This window comes from Podarcis tiliguerta (assembly GCF_965153285.1).
Source record: "Podarcis tiliguerta genome assembly, chromosome: 14".
Classification (NCBI taxonomy): Eukaryota; Metazoa; Chordata; class Lepidosauria; order Squamata; family Lacertidae; genus Podarcis; species Podarcis tiliguerta.
Window position 1 is genome coordinate 5215189 of NC_139547.1, and position 24881 is coordinate 5240069.

The 24881-nt window shown below is 41.0% G+C and overlaps 1 protein-coding gene across 1 annotated transcript in view; it reads left to right on the forward strand.

Moving 5' to 3' along the window:
* Positions 1-24881, forward strand: part of ADAM10 (ADAM metallopeptidase domain 10) — a 46820-nt gene that overhangs the window by 6578 nt on the left and 15361 nt on the right. The window contains exons 2-9 of the mRNA XM_083413034.1: positions 6681-6831; positions 8726-8844; positions 10828-10986; positions 16783-16886; positions 18017-18166; positions 18714-18806; positions 20194-20377; positions 23900-24063. Coding sequence (XP_083269160.1) covers positions 6681-6831; positions 8726-8844; positions 10828-10986; positions 16783-16886; positions 18017-18166; positions 18714-18806; positions 20194-20377; positions 23900-24063 — 1124 coding nt within the window. The remainder of the gene's footprint in view (positions 1-6680; positions 6832-8725; positions 8845-10827; positions 10987-16782; positions 16887-18016; positions 18167-18713; positions 18807-20193; positions 20378-23899; positions 24064-24881) is intronic.

A 24881-nucleotide genomic window follows, 5' to 3' on the forward strand; every position in this document is an offset into this window, starting at 1 on the left:
GTTTTTTTAAAATCCAGCATTATGATATTCTTTAAGAGACATGGTGATGAGAATTGCACACAGTATTCCAAGCGCAGCTGCATCACAGACTTGTATAAGGCCATTATGATATCAGGAGGCAGGTGGCGCTGGGCTTGCTGATCAGAAGGTTGGCAGTTCAAATCTGCGACAGGGTGAGCTCCCATTGCTCTGTCCCAGCGGCAGGAAGGTAAATGGTGTTTCCGTGCGCTCTGGTTTCTGTCATGGTGTTCCGTTGCGCCAGAAGCTGTTTAGTCTGTGGACAAATGCCATCTCCCTCGGCCTGAAAGCGAGATGAGTGCCGCAACTCCATAGTCACCTTTGACTGGACTTAACCGCCCAGGGGTCCTTTACCTTTTTTTTTTAACCTATTATGATATTTCCAGTTTGTTTTCAATCCTTTCCCTAATGATCCCTAAAATATATTTCCCCATTTTACTGCTGCCACAACCTGGGTCAACTTCTTAATTGAGGTATCCACTATGACCCTAAGTTCTTGATCAATCACCACCAACTCAGACCCCACTAGCATATATGTAATGTTAGGATCCCCCCCCCCCCCCAGCGTGTATCACTTTGCACTTATTAACACTGGATCAGATTTATCATGTTAATGCTCATTCATCCAGTTTGGAGAGATCCTTTTGGAGTGCCTAACAGCCTCTTTTAGTTTAAACTACCCCAAACAACTTTGTGTCATTAGCAGACTTTGCTAACTCATCTCCAGGAAAGATTAGGAATGCTGCAGACTTGGGTTCACAAAGCAGAAAACCCACATCCATTAAATTTCACTCACTGTCACAAATGGGCAAGACTGGAACAAAGAACTAGACCTGAATGTGTTTCTTATCTATTTCAAGAGATAATAATGTTTATTCGACTTATACACCTCCCTCCACACCAAATACACCATCAGATACACAATATCAAATTTCAAAATGGGATACACAGGAAGGAACCCCCCCCAACCCTCCTTTTCATCACAATTTCCAATGTGCTTTCCCCACCCCTGTGCTCAACCTGCATTCCTGGAAAAAACGACGCAGTAGAATCCAAATAAAGGGTGTAAACCATTATTCTTCTAAGCAAGCCAGCAAAAATATTATTATAAGACGAAAAGAATCCATTCCGCGAGTCTTTTCGTCTTGCGGTTTTTTCATCTTGCGAAGCAAGCCCATTGACGGATTAGCGCTATTAGCGCTATTGACATTTTAAGGGCTAAAAACGGCTTTTTAAGGCTTAAAGGATTAGCGGTTTTGCTGCTAAAATGCTTTTAGCAGCTTAGCGATTCAGAAAAAGGGGTTTTGGAGCGGAAAACCCCCCCGAAAATTTTCGTCAATTTTCGTCTTGCAAAGCAAGCCCATAGGGAAATTTGTCTTGCGAAGCGCCTCTGCAAACGTAAAACCCTTTCGTCTTGCGAGGCATTCGTCTTGCGGGGCACCACTGCATTTTAAATAATCAGGCAGCACACACACAAAAAACATTTAAGCTGCTTGTGTTTGTTTGCAAACTACAATGTGCTTTCTACTCCACCCTGCCCCCGCCCCTGCAGGAGATAAACAATTAATTCAACTGTGTGAAAAAACTTTTATTGTTTGCTTACTTTCCTACAACAATGAAAAGGTTGCCCTTCAATGATTCCCCCCCAACCCACCCACAAGATATCTGTTGCAAACCACTAGACTGGTAATCTCAACTTGACCACTAGCTGGTGCTCCTGAGTAGCAAAACTGGCGATAGAGTAATTTCAAACGCTGTGTCTGGACCAGCGGCGTAGCATTGTTTGCTGGTGCCCGGGGTGGGAGTGTGCAGGCTGGGTAGGGGCTAGGTGTGGAGGGTGAATGAAACCTGCTGCACCAGCCTAGTGGATGCCACCAGGCAGATGCAGAGTGTGAACGGAACCCGCTATGCCAGCTCAGCCCTTGCCACCAGAGCCAAGGGGGCCTCTGTTGCACTGCCCACCCATGCAGAGCCTGGCCAGCCAACACTGGCCTTGGTGGGAAAATCTCCCCCAATGCCTGTCAAGAGGAGCACTGGGCTGGGCTACGCAAGGGTTGTCCTTTGCCTCCGTCCCTTCATCTGTGCCTGCTCACCGTCTGAGCAAGGAGCAGGCCACTGCTGGCTGGGTTGCCATTCAGCGAGGGGGCCAGGGACGTGACAGTGAGGCTAGGCCAGGTTCTGGGGCCCAGAGACCTCAGACAGCAGCCCCCTCAAAATTGTGTGCCCAGGGCCACGACCCCCGGCCCCCCACGCTATGCCCCTGGCATGTCCGCCCTCTGGGGATGTTTGGTTTTGACTGTTTTTACACACTAATACCACATCCTGTAGAATTCTATCAGTTACCTTTTATCTGTACAATAAAAATGAATTTAAAGATTCCTAATGCTTTTTTGTGCAGCTTGAGCAGGAACAGTGAACAATGTTATAGTTACCAGTAATTGTTGTAGCTTGTCTTTGCTTACCCTACCCCTCTGCCCAGCTCACACGTGTGAAGAGTATTATTACGTTATGAATGGTCTGTGTCACCATTAAAAAATAGAGGTAGGAATAGGCCAATATATATGAGGATATCTTGACAGGATATTGTTAAATTCTCAAAGTTTTTAACCTAGCTCAAGGTTGTTATCAGAACTAGCCAGATGTTTAAATCAATCACAGTCAGTTCATCATTTGAAAAATAAGACGGCCTTGCCCCAAAATGGCAACTAGACATTCTGTTTTGGTGACTCTAACCTTGGTTTAAGGAGCCATTTGGTGCGTAGCTTATATACCTGAGTTTCTAACACTGCTTTAAAGCCCTATGGCCATGGCCCTGTATAGCTGAAGGAGCGTCTCCACCCACCTTGTTCAGCCCAGACACTGAGGTCCAGCTCCAAGGGCCTTCTGACAGTTTCCTCACTGCGAGAAATGGAGTTACAGAGAACCAGGTGGAGGGACTTCTCCATAGTGGCATGCACCCTGTGGAATGCCCTCTTGTCAGATGCCAACAGTTAAAAAATTATGTGACTTTTAGAAGACATCTGAAGGCATCCCTGTTTAGGGAAGTTTTTAATGTTTGATGTTTTATTGTGTTTTTAATATCCTGTTGGAAGTCGCCCAGAGTGGCTGGGGAGGCAAATAATAATAATAATAATAATAATAATAATAATAATAATAATAATAATAATAATAATATAATAAATAATTTATTATTTTATTGACCGCCTTTGGCACATTACAGAAAGGTAGGGTAAAATGCTTTCTTTAATTTTATTGAAACTATTACAAGAATGTTCAGATTTAGATGGAGCTGCCTGCAGCTTGAGCTGGTAAACAAGCGGGGGGGGGAGTTAAAAATAAAACAAAAGCTAAAATCTGACATTTTGGTAGACAAAAGTGATGGTTACATAATTTGGGCATAACAAAAATAGCATGTACAGCCCAAATTTTATGTAGAAACAAAAACCACAATTTTCGGAGAAAAAAGTTGAGAAGAGAAACGAATAACATAGGATTAGTTCTTTCTTTTTAGTGCTGGTGAGTGATATTTTATTAGGTGCCCCTTAAACCTTCGGTTCACATCAGTTGGAATATTATTTCCCCCACCCCACCCATAGGTTTTGCATCACTAGTTCAACAAATGGTTTGGTTTGGTTAACTTGAAAAATGCTAGACTGATTTTGCAGCTCTGCCTGTATTTAAGAGCCAAGAGATACAAAAGTGATCATTTTTCTAGATTGGAAGAAAGTGAGGAAGAGACCAGGAAAGGGGGTTGCTAAACCTTTTTTAAAAGCTCATTAGCCATGTCCACTTATTACTTATCAGTTCCATATCAGTGTGTGCTTGCCGCTCACTATCAAACCAGGTCTTGGATGACTTTGCTGTTGGTGGGTGGGTTAGGGGATGGGGGAGAGTTGCATTTCCACAAATCAAAATGGTGTATCATGATAAAGCCATTGTTGGTAAGAGTGCTGTCTGAAATGCTGTTCACCCTAAAATCTGGTGCTGTCTTAATCATTGAATTGCCTCCTTTAAAAAAACAACAAAAAGACAAAACCCTGTATAAAACTAAAAATGTACAGTGGTACCTTAGTTTTTGAACGTCTTGGAAGTCGAACGTTTCGGTTTTCAAACGCCGCAAACCCAGAAGTAAATGCTTCCATTTTCAAACGCGCCTCAGACGTCAAACGGCTTCCACTGAGTCGTCCCCCCCCCCATTTTCTCTATTGAATTTGCAGGGCGCCCTTTGCGCCTCGGTTTTTGAACGTTTCGGAACTCAAATGGTCTTCCGGAACGGATTACATTCGAAAACTGAGGTACCACTATATTTGCTAAATATCGCCTTGTAAGTATTTTGCTTTGGCCCTCTTGCTCATTTGTGTCAGACTTAAGTTCTAGTATCGTTTCCCCCTGTTGACTGGAAGTAATGGAACCGAGGTTCCTTTTAGTATTTGCACATGTTTGGGGCCATGTGCTGTGAGACCAGTTAGGGAGCAAGTGGTTGCTGAGGCTGGGCAGTGAAGCGTACAACTGCCACCAAAGCAGAGACTGTTAACAACCGAAAAGGCTCCCAGAGCAGTTTGCAAAAATCAGTAAGTCATGTTTGCAAATTAAAAGACACAACCCAAAAAGAAAAGGGCTTGGGAGACAGGCAGGGGAAATGCAAACTTGGGCATGTGTTCTTAGTCATGAAGTTCTTACTACGATCAGTTGGATTAGCAGCAGTTCAAGGAGAAGAGGTGCCAAACATTGCTGGTCTCTCAGATAAGCTGATAAATTGGCTGTACTTAGCATCTCTTCCCTCGGATGCTGCATAATGGAATGGCTGCTTCTGGATGACAGTTTTGGGGGGAAAATGTCCAATGGAGTTGGCTTCATTTGGGCAGGAGAAAAATAGTGTTCTTGACCACCAATATATGAACATAGGAAGCTGCCTTTGGTCCATCTAGCTCAGTACTTCTAGGATTTCAAGCTGGGGACCTGGAGGTGCTGAGGATTGAACCTGAAACCTTGTGTATGCAAAACAGATGCTCAACTACTGATCTGCAGCCCTTTGTTATATGGCTGCACATATACTTGGACAAGTTTTGTTTCTTTTACATGTGTTTGGTTCAAAACTTGTGGATGGAAAATGCACACTTGAATTTGAACTTTGTTTCAATTTCATATGATGCCTACTCATTTCACAATTGGTGTTCTCCTTAAGCTCAATTCTCCCATGAAAAATATCCTTAGTTCTTTTCACTCTTTAACGGTCTCTCTTGTTTTCGGTCATAATCCTTCTTACCAAATTGGCTCCATTTTCTTTTGTCATCTAACCCTGGTTAGATTTTTCATTTTTTTCAGTTTTATTGAGCAGTTGTTTTTAATTAGCGGGTTAACTCTTTTAGTAGATACAGTAGTCTATTCAAACTGAGAAGTACAAGCATAATCTAGTTCTCAATATTTTTAGGAAAAAATAATCTTGGAAAGCTGTTTTCAGGCCAGATTACTGTACCTGTCTCTACTACTATTAAGTGGTAGTGGCCTTCCAGATTCTGAAGCAAGCATCTTTCCCATCACTTGATACTGATTTTATTTTTTTAATGGATATGCCGGGTAAGGCTGGTGATACCTGGTTTTCAAAAGTGTGATATATCACTAGCTAATCATCAAAATATACTGCTATATCACAATGTCTGAAATAAGAATGGAACTGTGTAGAGGCATTGGCTGACTTCAAGGTTTTCCCCACATTGTGATTTTTCAATAGCACAAACCATGATTCACGATATATTGCCAGGACAAAAATTATAAAAGCAATTTCACATTATGAATTTCAAACCGGTTTTGGGCGATATATTGCTCAGCCCCAAGACTAGGAATTTAATTTAGTGGTTTCTACATGCAAAGCATGTCTTCTGGGTCACTGAGCTGTTGCCCCTCCCCACTTAGAAATATAATTTCATTAAAGTGGAAGTGTCTAACCCCTGAGAGGTTTGGCTGATGGAAGGAGATTTGCCCATGACTCTCCTTTTAGCTTCCAAGTATGGGTGAGCATCTGTACCTTTGTCTTCTGCGTCCACTTCTAAAGCCTGCTCACTCTCCAAAGAAAGTCTGTTGGTTTTGTTCTGCCCAAAACAGAGCACAACTCAAAATGCTAATATTTATCAGTTTAATAATAAATTTCCTAGTTCTTCACTAGCAAATCCAGGGAAGGTTAAAGCAATTCAAAATTCAGAATTAAAAACATTTAAAATAGTACAGTCTCAGGCTAGGGTAAAGAGGTAGCCCAATGTGTTTCAGTCTAAAGGTTTCTTCAGAAAGGGAAGTTAGTGTCCCTGTTTCTTTTTCTCTTTCTTTTGGTGATATAGTTCTGAAAAGGGCAAGTTATCCTGACTGTCTATTGAAAATATTTGATATTTCTTAATCTGAAGTAATAGTGTTTGGAATCAAAAATATAAGTTATAAGCAACATCTTAAATGTATTTCAACATGCTTTGGAGTTACAACTGGTACATGCAAGAATATCGCTACCATTTGACGTTGAGTTTGTATTAACAATCTCAATTTACTTTTCTAAGCAAAAGGTTTAGAAAATTAAGGGAGAATGAAAATAGAAATAGTTTGGGAAAAGAGCCTTTCCCTTATTTGTGAAATGTGCCTGGACTGACTGATTTATCAATCCACTGTTTTGTTCACAGGTCAATACGGAAATCCTCTAAATAAACACATAAGACATTATGAAGGCCTGTCATATGATGTGGATTCATTACACCAAAAACACCAGCGTGCCAAAAGAGCAGTATCACATGAAGACCAATTTTTACGCTTAGATTTCCATGCTCATGGAAGGTAAATATCAGATCAAGCTTATTACTTTATATTCCTTAAATTTCATCAAATATAAAGGAATGGTAAAGAATTAACTTAATATTAACATTGCACTGTACTTATGGTTCTTGGCTGTTGAATTCCTTCAAGTTTTTCATTCAATGTGTAAAGGCACTTAGCACTTTGTAACTTTTTTTGGCAACCTGTTGGCTTCAAGACTTAAGTTTTCAGGAACTGGACAGACTTTGGCTAATCTAGTTTACAGTCTGGGGCACAATGAAATCTCCTTCTTTGTATATACATAGCTGGTTTTTCATCTGTTAATTTTCAAGTTTGAGGTACTGAAGGAATGAAGGAGAAATTGCTCCTTGCTGCATACATTTATAAGCCAATGCACTACATTGTTTTTTTAAAAAATAGACAGCTAAAAAAACACACATGTTTGTTCTCTTTTCCTTTACTCTTGCTTTGCACACCACTAGCTCTGTTCTACTTGCATTTACCAAAACTAACTTTCAGAAGTTTATCTTACAAAATTCAAGTGAATGTAATTTTAGTGGATAGTTGTTTGTGTAGAAACCGATTGTGTCTCCATCTAGCTCTTAAAAGTTGTATATTTATAGTGTTTAGAAATCGGTAGTTTATTCCCATAGTAGTAATCCAAGGATAGGGGACATCTGACCTACAGAACAAACTTGATCCACAAGGCAGTTTTCCTGTGACAGGTGGCCTGGACAACTTGACATCAATATTAAATGAAAAGCGAAATTCATTTTGGGAAAGCCTTTACTCTCTTGCGTGGTTCCAACTGTGAATTTCCTCTCCGTTTTATGGTCTGGGCCTGCTTTTCTGTTAGCTTAGGTTTTTTTAGTTAGAATTACTAACGAGCAGAAGTAGATGTAGGCCCAGCTAGTTAATAGACCGGATTACTGCAAAAGAGCTTTATCCTATACTTGGCTTCTTGCCGGAAATGAAAGAGCAAAGAGAAATTGCCCCGCTCTAACTGACTAATAAAAATTTATGGATTTCTCCAAGATTTCTGGGTTTTGGAGTGAGAAAAAGCTCGCTGCAAATTGTCCTGCTTAGACCTGACTCCCCACCCACAGTATTTTGTCCCCTGCTTATAAGATTTTGCTGAGTGGTACTGTCTCTTGCAGCTTTAATCAGAGCAGTATTCCTAATGTGTACTTCTAGGCAGGGGGCAGATGTTTTCCTATAAGTGGTTGAAATAGGAAACCTATAGATTATAATAAAGGAAACTGGGAATGCATGGCTGCAGTACCAGATGGTATTTTGGGATAATTGGGCTACATTGATGGCCTATGAATATCAAAGAAGGAAAGTATTTAACAAGATTCAGGATGTTCATTCTCACTCACACTCTTAACAGCTCGTGTTCTTGAGGTATTTTTGTAATTGAATATGGCCTGTAGCTTAGTAGTTGAGTACCTTGTTTGTATGCAGAAGGTCCCAGATTCAACACCTGGCATCTTCAGATAGGGCTAGAAGAGAATGCCATCTGCAACTTTGGAGAACCCCAGCTGCCCAGTGTAGTCAGTATTGAGCTGGATGGACCCAGTTGTCTGACTCTGTAGAAGTCAGCTTTGTACAGTCATACCTCCTGTTACGTCCGCTTCATGTTACGTTCTTTCAGGTTATGTCATGCGGCGACCCGGAAGTACCGGAAAGGGTTACTTCCGGGTTTCACCACTTGCACATGCGCAGACACGTAAAATGATGTCACGTGCATGCGCAGAAGTGGCAAATCACAACCCTCGCGTGCGCAGACTCGCCGCTGCAGGTTGTGCTCTTTTCATGTTGCGAATGGGCCTCTGGAACGGATCCCATTCGCAACCAGAGGTACCACTGTATGTTCCTTTGTTTACATTTAAGTTCTGTTGTCTTCCCTTTACAGACAATTTAACCTTCGAATGAAGAGAGATATGTCTCTCTTTAGTGATGACTTCAAGCTAGAGATATCAGATAAAGTACTTGATTACGATACCTCCCACATATATACTGGGCACATTTATGGTAAGTTCAATCATTTTGTATTTAAATAGTTTGTTGTTGTCTTAAGTTAGTGATAAATCTGTTTTAAGTATAATAGTGAACAATAGAGCAGTTCTCAATAATTGAAATATTTTTGGAAAGTCCACCTGAAAACTGCCTCTAAAAGTTGCAAGTAATGTGGATTTAAGCTGAAGTGCTCTCTTTCCATTGGTTTTGTCAAATCACATAAGCTAAAGCTACTTACCTCAGGCGAGCCTCACATCTGGCCTACTGCCTTTAACTGAAGGTGCACTATGTGTGCATCCTGCCTGCATGTAGCACCCCCTCACTGTTTTGACTGCACCCACTACTGGAGGACGACCTTCAGAAGATTGGCTCTGAAGGAAGGTGGGCCTTGGGCTCAGAAATATTCCCAACTTATGCATGAGACCTTTGCACCAATGGAGAAAAGGTGTAAGTCATCTTTCAAATTAAAGCCACTTCAGCAATATTTAGATGGCCAAAGTTTTCTGAACTACAGCTGCCATTATCCCTGGCAATTGGCCATGCTTGCTGGAGTTGATGGGAGTTGTCGTTCAGCAACAAAAGAAGGGCCAAATATTCCTCAAACCTGGATTAAATAATTTATTTGTATGAATTTATATGAAGTACCTTTGTTGCTTGTGTTAAAATCCAAGCATGGATCCCTGTTATGCCTTTGAAACGAATAAAGCCACACAAATAAATGCATATAGCACATGCTGCACTCACACACATGCAGATACTTTGCATGTGGTTTTCAACCCTAGTTGTTGAAGGGTAAATGATCTTTATGGAGATACACCTAGGGAGGATTAAGTGATCAATTGTTATCATGCATAGATGGAATCAGGGCAAAGGTTTTTTTCATATATATAAAACTTAGGATCACACTACATGTATCAATTGACCTACCAATGCTAGGATGTTTGCTTTTACCAAAAAATAAAAATAAAATAAAATAAAATAATAAAATAAAAAGAGTTTATTGGCCATTGTTAATGTAGCTATCACCTTCTGTACTTTCCTGCATTTAATTTCTTTCTGATTGCACTGTTTACAGTTCTACCACCACTACCAGCTATGTGTTTATTTTCCTGTAACACTTGAAGGCATCTGAAGAAGTGGACTGTAGTCCATGAAAGCTTATATCATAGTAAATTTGTCAGTTCTTAAGGTGTCCCACAATTTGTTGTTTAGCTATAGCAGACTAATATGACAACCTTTTGGAAATTATTAGAAAGGTTATTATTCCTTCATAGCACAAAAAGTCAGCAAATCAGTAAGTGGCTTGATGGTGTCAGAAATATTGCAGGACATCTTGTTTGCTAAAACTCATTATTTGTGTATTGACAAATAATGTTCACAAAGTTAATGTTACGAGTCTTTTTATGGATAATTGAGACGTGTTGTTTTTTAAACTTTTGGAATAAGTTTAGTCAACATCTATCAAAAAGACATCCTTTTCATTTTTCTGTGACTTTAAGGAAAAGGCTTGTTAAGAGAGTGGGAATTTAAACATTTAAAGAACTGATCCTGCTAATGATGTTTTCACTATTTATTAAAACTAATGATAAACTGGAATTGTACAGTTATGTGCAGAATGGTGTATTACTTTTTTGACTGTTTGCTACCTGCTGAAAAGTGGTAAACAATTTCAGCAAGATTGGCCAACCGAACTATTATTTTCAGAGGTTAAATCTGTGACAAAACTTCATGGTAGAGGTTTTATAATAAGCTGGTTAAGCATTCATATAAGGGTCACATGGTATTTAATACAATATTTTTGAAGCAACTGGGATAGCTCTGCAACTTTCCTGCTTTGAGCAAAACATGTTAATGGTGGTTAAAGGAGAAGGCGGCTGGCAGGGGAGGGTATCAGCTGTTTGCAAGCATAGTTTAAGAAGCTTAATTATTGGTGGCGATGCCTGAGTATGAAAACTGCCAGTGCACTTTTTTATTTAATCTTCTATTTCTCCCCTAAAGGTGAGCAGGGAAGCTTTAGCCATGGATCTGTTGTTGATGGAAGATTTGAAGGATTCATTAAGACTCACACTGGGACCTTCTATATTGAACCAGCAGAAAGATATATTAAGGACAGAGCCCTGCCTTTTCATTCAGTCATGTATCACGAAGATGATATTAGTAAGTATATACGTTTATCATGTACAGTGAAAATAATCAGTACAGCACAAATATCCTAAAATGGTGTGACACGATTTTTTATGAAAGCAAACCGTGTGAAAGCTGTTCCCATACTCATGTAGGCATTCGCTGTTGTGCTACTGTGTAAATCTCTTTGACTGCAAGTGTGGGGATGACAGATGCCTAAGGGCTAACTTATGGTGGGGTACAAACAGCAACAGCAACAACACCACATGGGAAGTGATATTACACATGTATCCTTGGTCTGGGATACCAAAGTGTTAGGGAATGCATGTAACTGAAGAGTGACATCACAGCTATAAATTGCCATAGGTATGTTGCCTTGGAATGTTATATCAGATGTGTTTCTTAAGCAATAACTATTAGTATCATACAAGATAAAGGGTGGGCAAGACCTGCACATATTTTGTAGGTTTTGTAGAAGCAATTTTCCTTAGTATTTTAATTTATTGGATATGTTGCACTGGCTGTCAGTCTCTGAAATTAAATGTGTGGCTTAGCAGTTCTAGTGATTGTCCGTGTCTTGAGGATAGCATTAGGGAATCCTGGAAGGACTTCTGCCAGCAATAAAGCTTTCCTTTGTTGTGTTCTGCTCTCTGTCCCTTTCCATGACCCCTTTGTTGTCTTAAAAAAGGACCAGCCTAGTCTCTTCATTAGGGAGGACAAATTGGTGCTAGTGTATGCTGGGGCCATTGCTCTGGCTCCTGCTATCTGTTCAGGCAGTGTGTCAAGAACTTCTGGGTTCAAGTGAAAGGAATGGGTAGTACATTTCTTGAGATCATATTATGGAAAATCAGTAGCCCAAGTTGATAAGGATAATTAAGAAGATATAGCCAAACATAGTTCAAATCAGCTCCTATCTTCCACCTTCATCAACTTCTCTATTGCCTCTGCTTTTTTTTTTAAACTTCCTTGAGGTTCCTGTTTGTCTTCAGTTACCTCTTCTTCTGGGATCCCTACCCCTTCACCTCCTTACCTCAGATTCCTTCCCAGTTCACAGCCTTCTTTGCAGGGCTACTGCCCTTAAAGTCTGTATAAGGTTCTAATCTCAGGCATTTTCACCTCTCCTGTAAAGTGCATGACCAACATTCCATCAGATTTGAGCTTTAGAATGTTTATGAATAGCCCTTGCTATCACAGCAGCTTAGTTAATGCTGTTAGTCTTCACTCATGAGCTCAGATACATAATACAACCAAAGACCAAAATTCTCATTGCACTGTTCTCATTTTGCAACTGGCAACGGACCTTTTGAGACTGGTTGGAGATGTCCGGGAGCCACCTTTGTGCCTAGCATCTCCAGCTGCCTGTCTGCTGGGCACCACTCTGCCCCGCAAAACACCTGATTTGCCAAGCACAGCAGTAGCAAAAGTCTCTCTCTCCCCCTCTCCCTCTCCCAAAGGGCTGGGTGGGCTCTTCACAGCTGCTGAGCTGGCTGGTTCCATAAGTTTGAGCTGGCAGGAAAGAGGGCACTATCCCCACTGGTTTACTTCAGCTGCGTGGAAGGAAAAGGAAAGGCATCCAAGAGGAGTTTTATTCCTTTCCCTCTGGGAGATTTTCTTCTCAGCGTGCTGTGGGATTAAAATATCCATCACTTGATTGAATTCAGGTTTAGGTAAGCCTTGGCATAGGCCAGGCTTCCTCAACCTCGGCCCTCCAGATGTTCTGAGACTACAATTCCCTGCTAGCTAGGGATCATGGGAGTTGTGGGCCAAAAACATATGGAGGGCCAAGGTTGAGGGAGCCTGCTAGGCACTGGGCGTTTGTCACTCTCAGCCCCCTGCTATGCGAATTTATGCAGCCGGACCCTCTCCAATTTGCTGAAGGGAGTTCTGTAGCCTTTCCTCCATGCACTTCTGACACTTGGACAGACTCCCCTCATGACCCCTCTTACCCTGTTATTGCCACCACCCTTCCTTGCTTGCTTCCTTCCCGATCACAGCAGCAGTGAGTCTTGCATTAACAATGGAGATGTGGGGGGCTTTGGACAGGGAAGTGAGCACTCACTTACTCTCTGAAGAGCTCAACAGCTATTCTTGGGATAGCAGTGCCTTGAAATCTTTTTAGAGGGAGAGGGAAAGGGGAGGAGAAGCCGGAGCCTTTGAGGGGAGAGAGAGCCAGGAGCAGCCACTTTGCCTTGAGATCTCACATCAGTACAGGCAAAGAATTTTTCACAGCTGCAAAACCTCCCCCACCTTTACATCTAACCCAACTATACCTACTCTGCTATTAGTTTAGCAGCTGGATTGGAAGCAAAGTATGGAATTGGCAAGGCTACAAAGGAGAGGTAGAGATAGAAGATACTACTGCAAACCCAAACGTATGGGAGCAAAACAGCTTGATGTTCCTGTTTAGGACATTCATTTTGGAAAACTAGTTTTTATACAAACAGACCACCTTGACAGTGTCCATCATTTTGTCTGAGGTTTATCAGATCAAATTCAGCTGACAGAGAATAAAGTGAATTTAGTGAGTGTTTGATTGTGAGAAGTCTTGTCTCCTGTGCTTTGAGGCACTCTACACTATGGGAAGGTAACAAGACCGGTATCAGCTGAGAAGATTGTTTGAGATAGACAGAATCTGTATTTCTAATGGATGAGCCTGTTGGTTGCCGGATCTTTCAGTTTTTGGCAGGAATATCCTTTTAGCGGCTTTTCAGGCACAACAATGCAACATATGTTTAGCATCACAATGAAGTCTTATTCAGAGTTTAAACAAAAGCCTATTCTGCAAGTGGGGATCTTCTTGTCCACTTTCTACAAAGCCCTTTGTCTATGTTGCAGTGAAATTGGTGGCCAGTAAAAGGTGACCTTTCTATTCTAATTTCAAAATATGGTGAACTATTTTAGATTCTTACTCTTGATCTTGATTCATACTTTTAATGTTAAAATGTAAGTGATAAGGGTTTTTTCTTTTTACAAAATCCTTTCCATTCTGTTTTGAAACGAATTGTCTTCATTAACTAGTACTCGTTCTTTGCCATAAGCCAGTGGTTTTCAACCAGTGTGGTGCGGCACCCTGGGGTGCATTGAATGATGATCAAGGGTGTCATGGGCAATTTTCCTTCTCCCCCCCCTCTAATGCCCACTCGTGTCTCTGCCTCCCAAAGGCTTGCACAGCTGTTTGTTGCAGTAGCCCTACTGCCACCCAAGATAAGCTACTGTGCTTATGTTCACCTTTGGCCAGTCTCTGTTGGGCCACTAAAGCTGGGGGCATCCTCTGCCCAAGCCCCTGTGGGGTAGCAGGAGCAGACACCTCTTTGGGGGGGGGGGAGCTCAGAGACCAGGGGTGGCTGCAGCGGCTGCCCAGAGGTCTCCTGAGGGGAGAGGAGAGGAAAGGAGGCTGAGGGAGGTGTTCAAGAAAGGGTAAGAGGCTGTCAGCTCTGCAGGCAAGGCGTGATATAACTGGGCTCCTGAGCACCACAGGGGTGCTGCAGAAAAAAGATAGTTGGTCAAGGGAGTCGTGGACTCAAAAAGGTTGAAAACCTCTGCTGTAAAGCTGTGTTATGAAATGCAGAAATCACTGGAAATTTTCTCGTAGAGCAAGATTTGCAGTTTAATCGTGGCTTTTTAATATACTATTGGTACTAAGTAAATGGTGGGTGGTAGGAAATGGGACTGCTTTGGGGCTTGTTGGCACATTTGATTATACCCCCTTTTCTTTCATATGTTCAGATCAGAATTAAAAGCTGATAATACAATCAGAATTGTAGAGTTGGAAGGGACCCAGCGGATCATCTACTCCAACCCCCTCCAATGCAGGAATATACAGCTGTCCCTTATGGGAATCGAACCTGCAACCTTGGCACTATCAGCACCATGCTGTAACTAAGCTATCCAGCTGAAGAAAGTTTAAAGAGAAAAGAAACTATCTAGCAGTAGATCTAGATCAGCACACATTCGAAGCTGTGATATTATGAAGAAAATATTGATTAATTGGTCAAATTGCAAATGCAAAAGCTGGTATATATCTAATTTTAGCATTAAGTAGTACTTTGTTAAATATTTTCTAAAAATAGCTTGACTGAATCCTTCCGCCACCAAGTGCCTTGGATTTGCTTTATATAGGAATGCTTGTTTGTTATGTCATAGTGTTTCTTAATACATACCAGGAAAATGAAATGATAGTCATAATATAATACAGAGAACAGCATTCTTGTGAAATGATATTTTTAATGAGAGAAGATGTACATACTGGAGCTTTCAAATTCTATTTTTACTACTTTAACTGTATTGAATAAGGTGAAGTGTGTCCTGCTGAACTCTGTGCAAATGTGACCAAACTGTTTCTTGCATGATTGTATAGAGTAGTAATTGCTTCTCCTTCTTTGACCGAGTTCAGGCCCAAACAAACACATGAGCAATGCCAGTGTTCTTCTAGAGCATGAGTTAGGCATCTTACTAAAGGGCTGGCTAATCTTGCAGATGCTCCTGGATTACAACTCCCATAATGCCTGGCTGTTTTTTAAATTTATTATTAAATTATTATTTCTTATAGGCCATGCTGCTTCTTTGCCTCAAGAATGCTACCTGAGAGCCAGCCAGGGTATATTACCTGGTCACTGGACTCATGCTCTGGTAACCTCCCAATCAGACTGTTGCAGTGTGCACTATGTGGGGCTGTCCTTGAACATGATTTGTCAACTTCATCTTGTCTAAAATACTGCAGCCATGTGATCAGCTGGGGTTTCATGTAAAATGTACATGACCTCTGTTTTGAAACAGCTGTATCGGTTGCCAGTTAGTTTCTGAGCCCAGTTCAAGTTGCTGCCATAAAGCGCTAAAGTACTCAGGCCCCAAATATCTGAATAACGACCTTTTTCTTTACGGATCCTGTCAGATGTTAATATGTGCAGAGAGGGCCTACTTGGCACTTTCATTGCCCTCATAAATCATGGGGGGGGCAGCCCAGGAGGGGGCATAATGGGTTTTCGTTGTTTGCTGAAGACACCCCCTTTACCTTGGCCTTTGTCAGATGAGATTTTTGTGAGGCCACCTGTATTGCCTGACAAATATCTTTGGGTTTGTTTAAATTCCTTTATTAGCTTCCTCTAGACGAACCATGAGCTTGTAACCAAAGTCTGCTTTAGAGTTTACAGCTCATGGTCTTGTCCATAGTGAGACAAACCACAAGCCCAAAAAAATGGATAACATTTTAAAGCGAAACCATGGCTTAACATCACAGAAGGTCCAGAGGAGGAGCACAGTATCCACACTCTCTCACATTTATAGTAAGCCATGTTAGTGTTACATGTGAATGAGTCCTCAGCTTGTGCAACCTGCTGGTAGCAGTGGCATTTGGGCCTAATTATTACTCATATCAGTAAGAACTAATTTGCAGCTGGAGGCACTATTTAACATTAGAAAACAATTTGTAAATAATTGCAGCCTTGTGAGCATGCGGTATCAAACCACGAACTTCTCTTTGTTGGCTCCTCTTTGTACATACCTACTACCTGATTCTTCTGTGCCTCTCCAGTATGCAAGCTCTTAAACGCTGCATAGTCAAAACTGACACAGTCCTTATTAAACTGTTCATTGACATTAGTTAACTCTTTTCCCCCTTTTTAGTTACTTTGAAATCACTATAATCTTAAAATAGGATGCATTTGTTTTAAACATGGAGGGAAATGGATATCTGAAGTTCAAAACAGCTTATGAGGAAAGCATGCAGATTGTCTTCACTAAAAAAATTTGACAGTAACTTACAAAGTATTAGGCAGATCTGTCACTAGTTTCATAATTAAGATCCAACTAGTCACTTGGTTTGTGTTCTAGGATACCCACATAAATATGGACCACAAGGTGGCTGTGCAGATCATTCCGTATTTGAAAGAATGAGAAAGTACCAAATGACTGGTGTAGAAGAGCCCATGAACCAGGTATATAAATATAATCATTTACTCCTGACCCCCACTGCTCCATATTAGGAGGCTCATAGCTTTGTAAAGGAACTTGCACTCTTTAGCCAGAAGCCAAAGAGCTATTTACTGTAGCCATGACCAAGGATCATGCCTTGTCATTATTGCATACTCTCCCCCTTCAGTTTCAAAAAGGAATTGATATATGTCATAGGAGGACTGTATGAGAAATACAAGCTCAAAGAACCCTTGATGGCACAAAACTAGTTAAACTGTTACTTGGACCTGAATCATATTACCTGATAATGCAGTTTTCATTAAATTTCCTGAAGCTTTACAGTCAAGAACATGGATACCATTAAGCTAAGTTGATTTATTAGGTTTTCTGATTTTGATTAAAAGTTAATTGCAGCTTTTAAGAACATTTTAAATACCTGTCAGTAGCAGGCCTAAAAACTTGGCTGAAAATTTCCTCAGGCTGCAGAAATGTGTCTTTTTTCATTGAAACTTCATTCATGCATTCAACTGGCTCATGAGCTATTTTACTTCCTCTTAGTCCTTAGATAAACTTTGCATGTGCCAGATTAATTGGAGGCAAACATTTTTAAGAGCCAAGTCACTGTACCAGTACGTATGGTAATAGGGGAATGGGAATGTGGCTGGATTCAAGCAACTGTAATTGTGGACAGTGCAGAGATGTGTCAGACCACTCTCTCACTAAAGAGGACAGCCAGGTCTTGCATGATGGAGGATAGAAGCTTCGGTGTTGAACACATCTTTGCATATTACTGCATCAGAATTTACCAGCCAGTACAAATTGTTAGTCACCACTTGCCCACAGTTGCCATCTACATGTTGGAGCCCTGCTTGATTTGAAGGTTCTTAACAGGCCTTATTTTCTCTCATTTCCCGCCCCCCTGTTTTTAATGCAGATTGTTACTATTGTGCATAACATTTTTCATTGTGTGTAACTGAGGCTGCAATCATAATTCTACTTACCCAGGAGTGAGCCCCACTGAATTCAATAGGATTTACTCCTGAGTAGTCATGGTTAGGATTGTGCTGTTGGTCTCTGTATTCTTTGAACTGGAAGGCTGTATAGAAGTGTTATTTATCTATATTGCTAAGCTCCTTGGCTTTGTATGCTGCAGCAAACTTCAGAAGAATCTACCAATCAGGGTCCAGAGCTTTTAAGAAGAAAACGAGCTGCACAAGCTGAAAAAAACACTTGTCAACTCTATATTCAGACAGACCACCTATTCTTTAGATATTATGGAACAAGAGAAGCTGTGATTGCGCAGGTAAGTGTTTAGCTATTGCTTCAAGTGATAGTTTTCTTTTAAAGGAGGTGAAAGGAGGATGCCCTTTATGTAAAAAGTCATCTTAATGTACAACTGCCTACATTGTTTTTTCCTGGGAAATTGTCATGTATGCAACATTTTGCACAACACATAAAAAGCACATTGTCAGCAACAGAACCTATAGTTACTTGTGGGTGTGCACTACTATGGGTATTTATGTATCTCTAGAACATATGATAAATGCCCATGCAGGGGGTGGACCCTGAAATTTCCCTGGGATGTGGTAGAGGACATGCTGATTATTATACAAAAGGTTCCAGGTTCATCTCCAGGTAGGATTAGAACCCTAGAGCAACAGCCTGTTATTTTGTACTGCTTTTAATAGTTTTTAAACTGCTTTTATATAGCTGTACATGGGTGGTACATAAATACTTCTTTAAATAAAGAAGTAAATGAACTAAATGAATCAATGGTTTAAGGCAGCTCCCTTGACATTTTGCCTCTCAGAGAACTACATGCACAGAACTTTAACCTTCTTCTGTTTTAGATATCCAGCCATGTTAAAGCAATTGACACAATTTACCAGTCAACAGATTTCTCAGGAATCCGAAATATCAGTTTTATGGTGAAACGAATAAGAGTAAGTACTCTGTAATTTAATTTTTAGAATTTCTGTTCCTTGCAAGCTCTAGCTAACTTAGCCATTCCTGCTAATTAAAGTGTTTTCAGTTGCCTATTATTTATTCCAGTAGTCCAGTGCTGGTGAACATACTGTTAATTCCTACCCTATTTACACTAATGGAATAAAAGATGTGGAGGCAACTTTTGAATCTTCGCTACAAATGAAACCAGCAACAAAACGTTGCATAGAGAAATGTTTTTGGTCAGGATGCCAGCCAGCCATACCTCTTCCAGGTTACCCATTTCATTCCTCCTCCCGCAGCTTGCCATCCTCCCCCAAACACATTCAGTCTTCCATAGCCGCAGAGCAGCATGAAGTTCTCTCTTGTGTGTGGTACCATTTTGACTAACATAAGCATTGAGATTCTCCTCCAAATTCCACTAATAGAGGGGTGACTGAGATTCTGAAAATCTCAAGGAAAATCAGTTGGTGAAATTAGATTCTTTACTAAGAAGCCCTGCCTAGCATAGTGGAGAAGTTTTGGACTTCACATTTGGGTCTGAATACCTGCTCAGTTTTGGAACCCGCTGGTGGGCTTAGACCTAGTCACTTTGTCTCAGAGAGATTATATAATGGAATATTAATAATATAGCGCTCAGACTTGATGACATGAAAAACAAATCTTACGAGTTTGAGAGCAATAAAAGGCAAGTGTTATTTTTTTCCACCCCTTCTTAAAGTTTAAGCTTGGTTGACCTTCATCCCTCTGACACTCAGATTCTGGGTGTGATATTTTATCTCCATTTTCTGGCCAATATAAATTTTATGCCACTCCATCTGTACTATTGGGTGATGGTATTGAGGCCCTGAAGCTTTCCTATAACTGCAAATGTTCTTTGATTCCAATTACATTTTCCCTTAGAGTTCAAGGGATTTCTCCTGTGCTTTTGCTTCCTCTTTGTTTAAATTTACTAGCCCCTAGGAATTGGAGTACATCTGTTGAACTTATTACATTGTTACCATTTACTTGTTGTCCTTGGGTGGTGATTAAAGCAGTTCCTTGGCTCTTGGCAAATAATCTTTTCTCTGGTCCTGTGTCACCTCATACCATGCCTCTTAATGACTGCAACATCAAGCCACAAATTGCATGTGTTGAACTGCTTTTGCAGATCAAGCACCACAGAGTTTTCTTTCCCCCTCTGAATGCTTTTCAGCAGGTACTGTTCATATAATTCATTTCTGAGTCACTGAATGTTAAACTGGTGAGATTGAGTAATGTATATTATTATATCTGTGAATCAGTCTTTTGCAGTGTGGATTCTTACAGTGAGCATAGGTTACATCTTTGAAAAGCTGCTACTTGGCTAGCAAGAGTTATTTGACACCACAGAACCTTTTCTTTTAGATCAACACTACTCAAGATGAAAAAGACCCTACCAATCCCTTCAGGTTTCCAAATATTGGTGTGGAGAAATTTTTGGAACTCAATTCTGAGCAGAATCATGATGACTATTGTTTAGCCTATGTGTTCACTGATCGTGATTTTGATGATGGTGTCCTTGGCTTGGCTTGGGTTGGAGCACCTTCAGGTAAAAAAAAATTAAAAATAGTTTATGTTGCTTGAGTGAAGTACAGAGGGCATCTTGTGTGTTAAAGATCTTAAGATCAAGACCAATCTGGCGTCTCCAGTTAAAATGATATCTATTAGCAAGGATATCTATTTACCTGTATCCTGGAGAGCTGCTGCCTGTCAGTGTTGTGGCAATGGTCTGGCTCTATACACAGAGTTCCATCATGGCCATCATTCTTAAATGGCTGTGTTGCCTAGTTTAAACTCCTAGTGTTACTGAAAGGCAGCATACCTGGCAGGCTTGCCTGACTGAGGTGATACTTCTTTTCACTTGTACTACGTAGTTGTCATATGCTCCTTACTCCCACAAAAGTATATGAGGCACAGGAGATTAACTTCTACCCTACAGCTGAAGTGTTGAAATAAATCTTAACCAGCCAGAAAAAAGTTATAACTTTTCCTAACTTGATGACCTCCAGACATTTTGGACTACAACTCCTATCAGCCTCAGCATCATATGGCAGTGCTGGCTGCAGCTGATAAAAGTCGTAGTCCAAAATACCAGGAGGGCACTATGTTGGGGAATTCTGTGCTAGACAATACCAGAACAACTCCCATTTGGTATCATCAGTGCCCATTTAAACTGTGTACAGTGGAACCTCTGGTTATGTACCATCCTCCTTACTTTGGGTAACGAGCTCTGCTAACCCGGACGTAGGTGTTCCGGGTAGCAAATTTTGCCCTGGGGTGCGAGTGGAAGTCACATGGTGGCAGTGGGAGGCCCCATTAGCAAAAGCGTGCCTCAGGTTAAGAACGGTTTCGGGTTAAGAACGGACCTATGGAACAAATTTAAGTAAATAAACAGAGGTACCACTGTAGTATAGTTGTTGTAGAGTTGCTTTTCAATTTTCAAGCAACTGTAGAGTTGCTTTTCAATTAAGTGTCTAAAGCGGCCCTCATTGCAGTTAACCAAAGTGGAAGGATCATCTAGCACAGTCCAAGGCTAGGAGGATGTGAAACTCGGACTAATTTCCAAAACCCTTTGCAAGCAGTCAGTTCAAACCTTTGGCAAGTGTGGCCAGTCCATTCTGCAACAGTCTCTGGGATACAGAGGAAGAGGAAAGAGAAGGCAGTAGTAGAATGATAGACTACAAGTTGTTTTTCCCACTGCTAACTGTAGCCCATTGACAGAAGACAGGTTGCCTTTCTCATGTCTGGTCTTTGGATAGAGGTAACTTCACTTGTTTACTACTTAACGTCCAGGTTCTGCCTAAAAGCAAGTGGCAAAGCAGATCTGCTTCTGTTTCAATGGGCTTAGGGAAAGGCTATAGTTCAGGGGCAGAGCTCCTGCTTTGAATGCAGAATATTCCAGGTTAAACCCAGCATCTCTTATGTCGGGCTGGGAAAGGCCCTGTCTGAAACCGGAGACTTACTGCCAGTCAGTGTGTAGACAACACTGAGTTAGATAATTGGCATAAGGCATTATCCTGTAGTCCTTTTCAGGCATTGTCATTAGGATTTTCCTTTTTGTACTTATCCAAGTCACCTTCGGGGAGCAAGCCTTAAACAGGAGAATGCCTTTTGACCTGATTATGGCTTAAACTCACTAACCACTATGCAAGTGACTTATGGGTGTTTCACTTCAGGGCATTTGGGTGCGTGAAATACACTTGAGGGCATTTCTCTACGTAGCATTTGGGTGGCAAAAACAACTTCTTTCTTAAGCTGCTTTGGGAGTCAATATTGACTGAAAAACAACATATACATTAATAAGTAATGTATAGAAGAAGGAGGGGAAATTATCAACCTTATCCTTCTGCAAATATCATTTTTAAAGCCCACAGACGGCTGGTTATTTTGGCAACTCTTGTATTATTTTTCTGCAGACGTAACATAGGTCCTTCCTCAAAAACAAACAAACAAAACAAAACCTTTGAGAGACTACTGTTAACCTCTGCATAGCACAATTTATGTTATTTTCAGGTCACAACCTATCCCACCATCCTATTAGAATTCCTTTTGATCAGTAGTTTCATCTTCAGGAAGACAATTTTGGATAACTGTGGTAACTCAGAAGTGGGTGTGACTTGTCTAACTGATATTTTTGTCTTTGTGGTTTCAACCCAAACTTCCCGAAGAACAGTTGGTCTGTAAATATACTCTTAAGAATGAGTCATACTGCTTGCTGAGATAAGCAGATATTCTTAGGCTAAGTACTTTGCAACAGCAAAGTGTGCTATTTAAGCACTTGGAACTGTAGCACTTGGAAGAATCACAGTTTAAGAAGCACATATTTGAGGACCTCAAGAATTTATAGTCTACCCCTGCAAGTGCATGTTGACCTCCATATAGAATAGACTGTTGGCCATTGGGGGTTGGAGCTGAGGGTGGGAAAAGTTTGTGGCAGTGCAGAATTGTAAAGCTTTCTCTCTGCCCCACTCCGTCTCTCTCTGAAAGCCATATGAAAGGCTAAGGGTCACATAAGGCTGCAGGTTCTCCTCTCCAGTATAAGATAAAAACTTTTTTTCCTCAGTCCAAAATTAGATATTTTACTAAGGAATAGTTTGTAGGTCCCCCCCCCCCCCAAAAAAAATACTTGTCCTGATAAAATCCTAAGATTATGATCTTAGGGACCACAAGGGTCAGCTAGTCCAACTTCCTGCAATGCAGGAATGTGGGGCTCGAACCCACAAACCTGAGATTAAGATTCTCATGCTCTACTATCCCAGTTGTGAGACCCTTTCCAAACTTGGCAACAGAATGGAAGGTCAGTGATACATGTTGGAACAAAGAATCAAAACTTCAAATAGAGCCCAAATGGAATGATAGGATTGTGGAAAGTGGTCATAGGATCATGGAAAGCTGCCTTGCACTGAATGGGACCACTGGCCCATCTAGCTTGGCCTTGCCTACACTGACCAGCAGCCGCTCTCTAAGGCAGGCTTCCTCGACCTCGGCCCTCCAGATGTTTTTGGCCTACGACTCCCATGATCCCTAACTAGCAGGACCGGTGGTCAGGGATGATGGGAATTGTAGTCTCAAAACATCAGGAGGGCCGAGGTTGAGGAAGCCTGCTCTAAGGTCAATCAGCCAATTCGTAGGAAAAGCTCACTGTGTCAGTTTGTTGTTCTGTGGCAGAAGTTCTGTGTTGGAGATTATTCCAAATGATACTAGAGGTGGAGTAGTAAAATTACATAAACTAAAACAGTTCCTCACTTAACCCTAAGCAATGAAATGTCCGCTTAAGTAAAATGTGGAATGTGCCAGAAATTTGAACTTCTGATGGAAGGGAATGCTTTGCAGGGGATTAAACGTGGCCAATAAATCTGCCTGTCATTCACTATTTGTCTGCACAAAGAGCTTTGTTACAGTTGCACCTTGCTAATTATGCCAGAATATAGGGTGAGATGTTTTGATAACAAAAGTAATGGCGAGAAAAGCTCTATTGTGGCATTTTCTTAGCTGGAATCTTTATTCATAGCTTTCTAGTGAATCTAGAATAATCCCCTTTTAAAATGTTTTTGCTTAATTTTAACTGCAGGGAGCTCTGGTGGTATATGTGAAAAGAGCAAGCTTTATTCTGACGGCAAAAAGAAATCCTTAAATACTGGCATCATCACAGTACAGAACTATGGTTCCCACGTCCCTCCTAAGGTCTCTCATATCACCTTTGCACATGAAGTTGGACATAACTTTGGTTCTCCAGTAAGTATGAGTGTTACAACTGCATTCCTAGCTGGCCCTGCTTCTACAGCAGATTAGGGGTACCCAAGAGTTGTGCTGAAATCCTCCCCTCCCGTTTTGTGTAAATAGAACTGAGATGAGTTGTGCTTCTCCCAAGTTAACAGTTTGTTGCATCCATGCCTTGACTCTTGAACGTGGGCAATCAGGAATTAACATACTTTCACAGTGCACTTGTGACCTTGTGCAACAGAGCAAATGCTTCTCTCTCTCTCTCTCTCTCTCTCTCTCTCTCTCTCTCTGAGAAATGACATTTTAGAGCCTTTGCTATGGCATAGTTGAAAGAATACTGGCTTGTTCCTATACAGTTTGGCCTTGTTTTTCACAGCCTGCAGGGTCACATGTGCTAGCAAGCTTCTGCAAGATAGATGTTAACAAGGACTGAACTCTGCTTTCCAAGAACATGTCCTTTGCAAGCTTCAGTGAAATTACTAGGACTTGTGTGAGATGTGGCAGGAGTAGTTTGCAATAACCATGTGGAATGTGCTGTTTGTATAAATACAAAGGCGGACACACTCTCTTGTGTGGACACAGTTATTGCAACTTGCCTTGCTAAAATGTAAGCAATGATATATAGTCTGGTTAACATAATGTGGAGAATCAATTTCTTTGTCCTGGCTTTTGATAGTGTTAAATATAAATCTTATCACTTACGCCAAATGTTTAAGAAAAAATTGCCATGTCTCTTATGGTTTATGTGACTAGCTTGTATTGATACTGAACACCTTCCAGTGGGATATTAAACATGTTGGGATTAGCAATGCCAATTTATGCTGAACTTG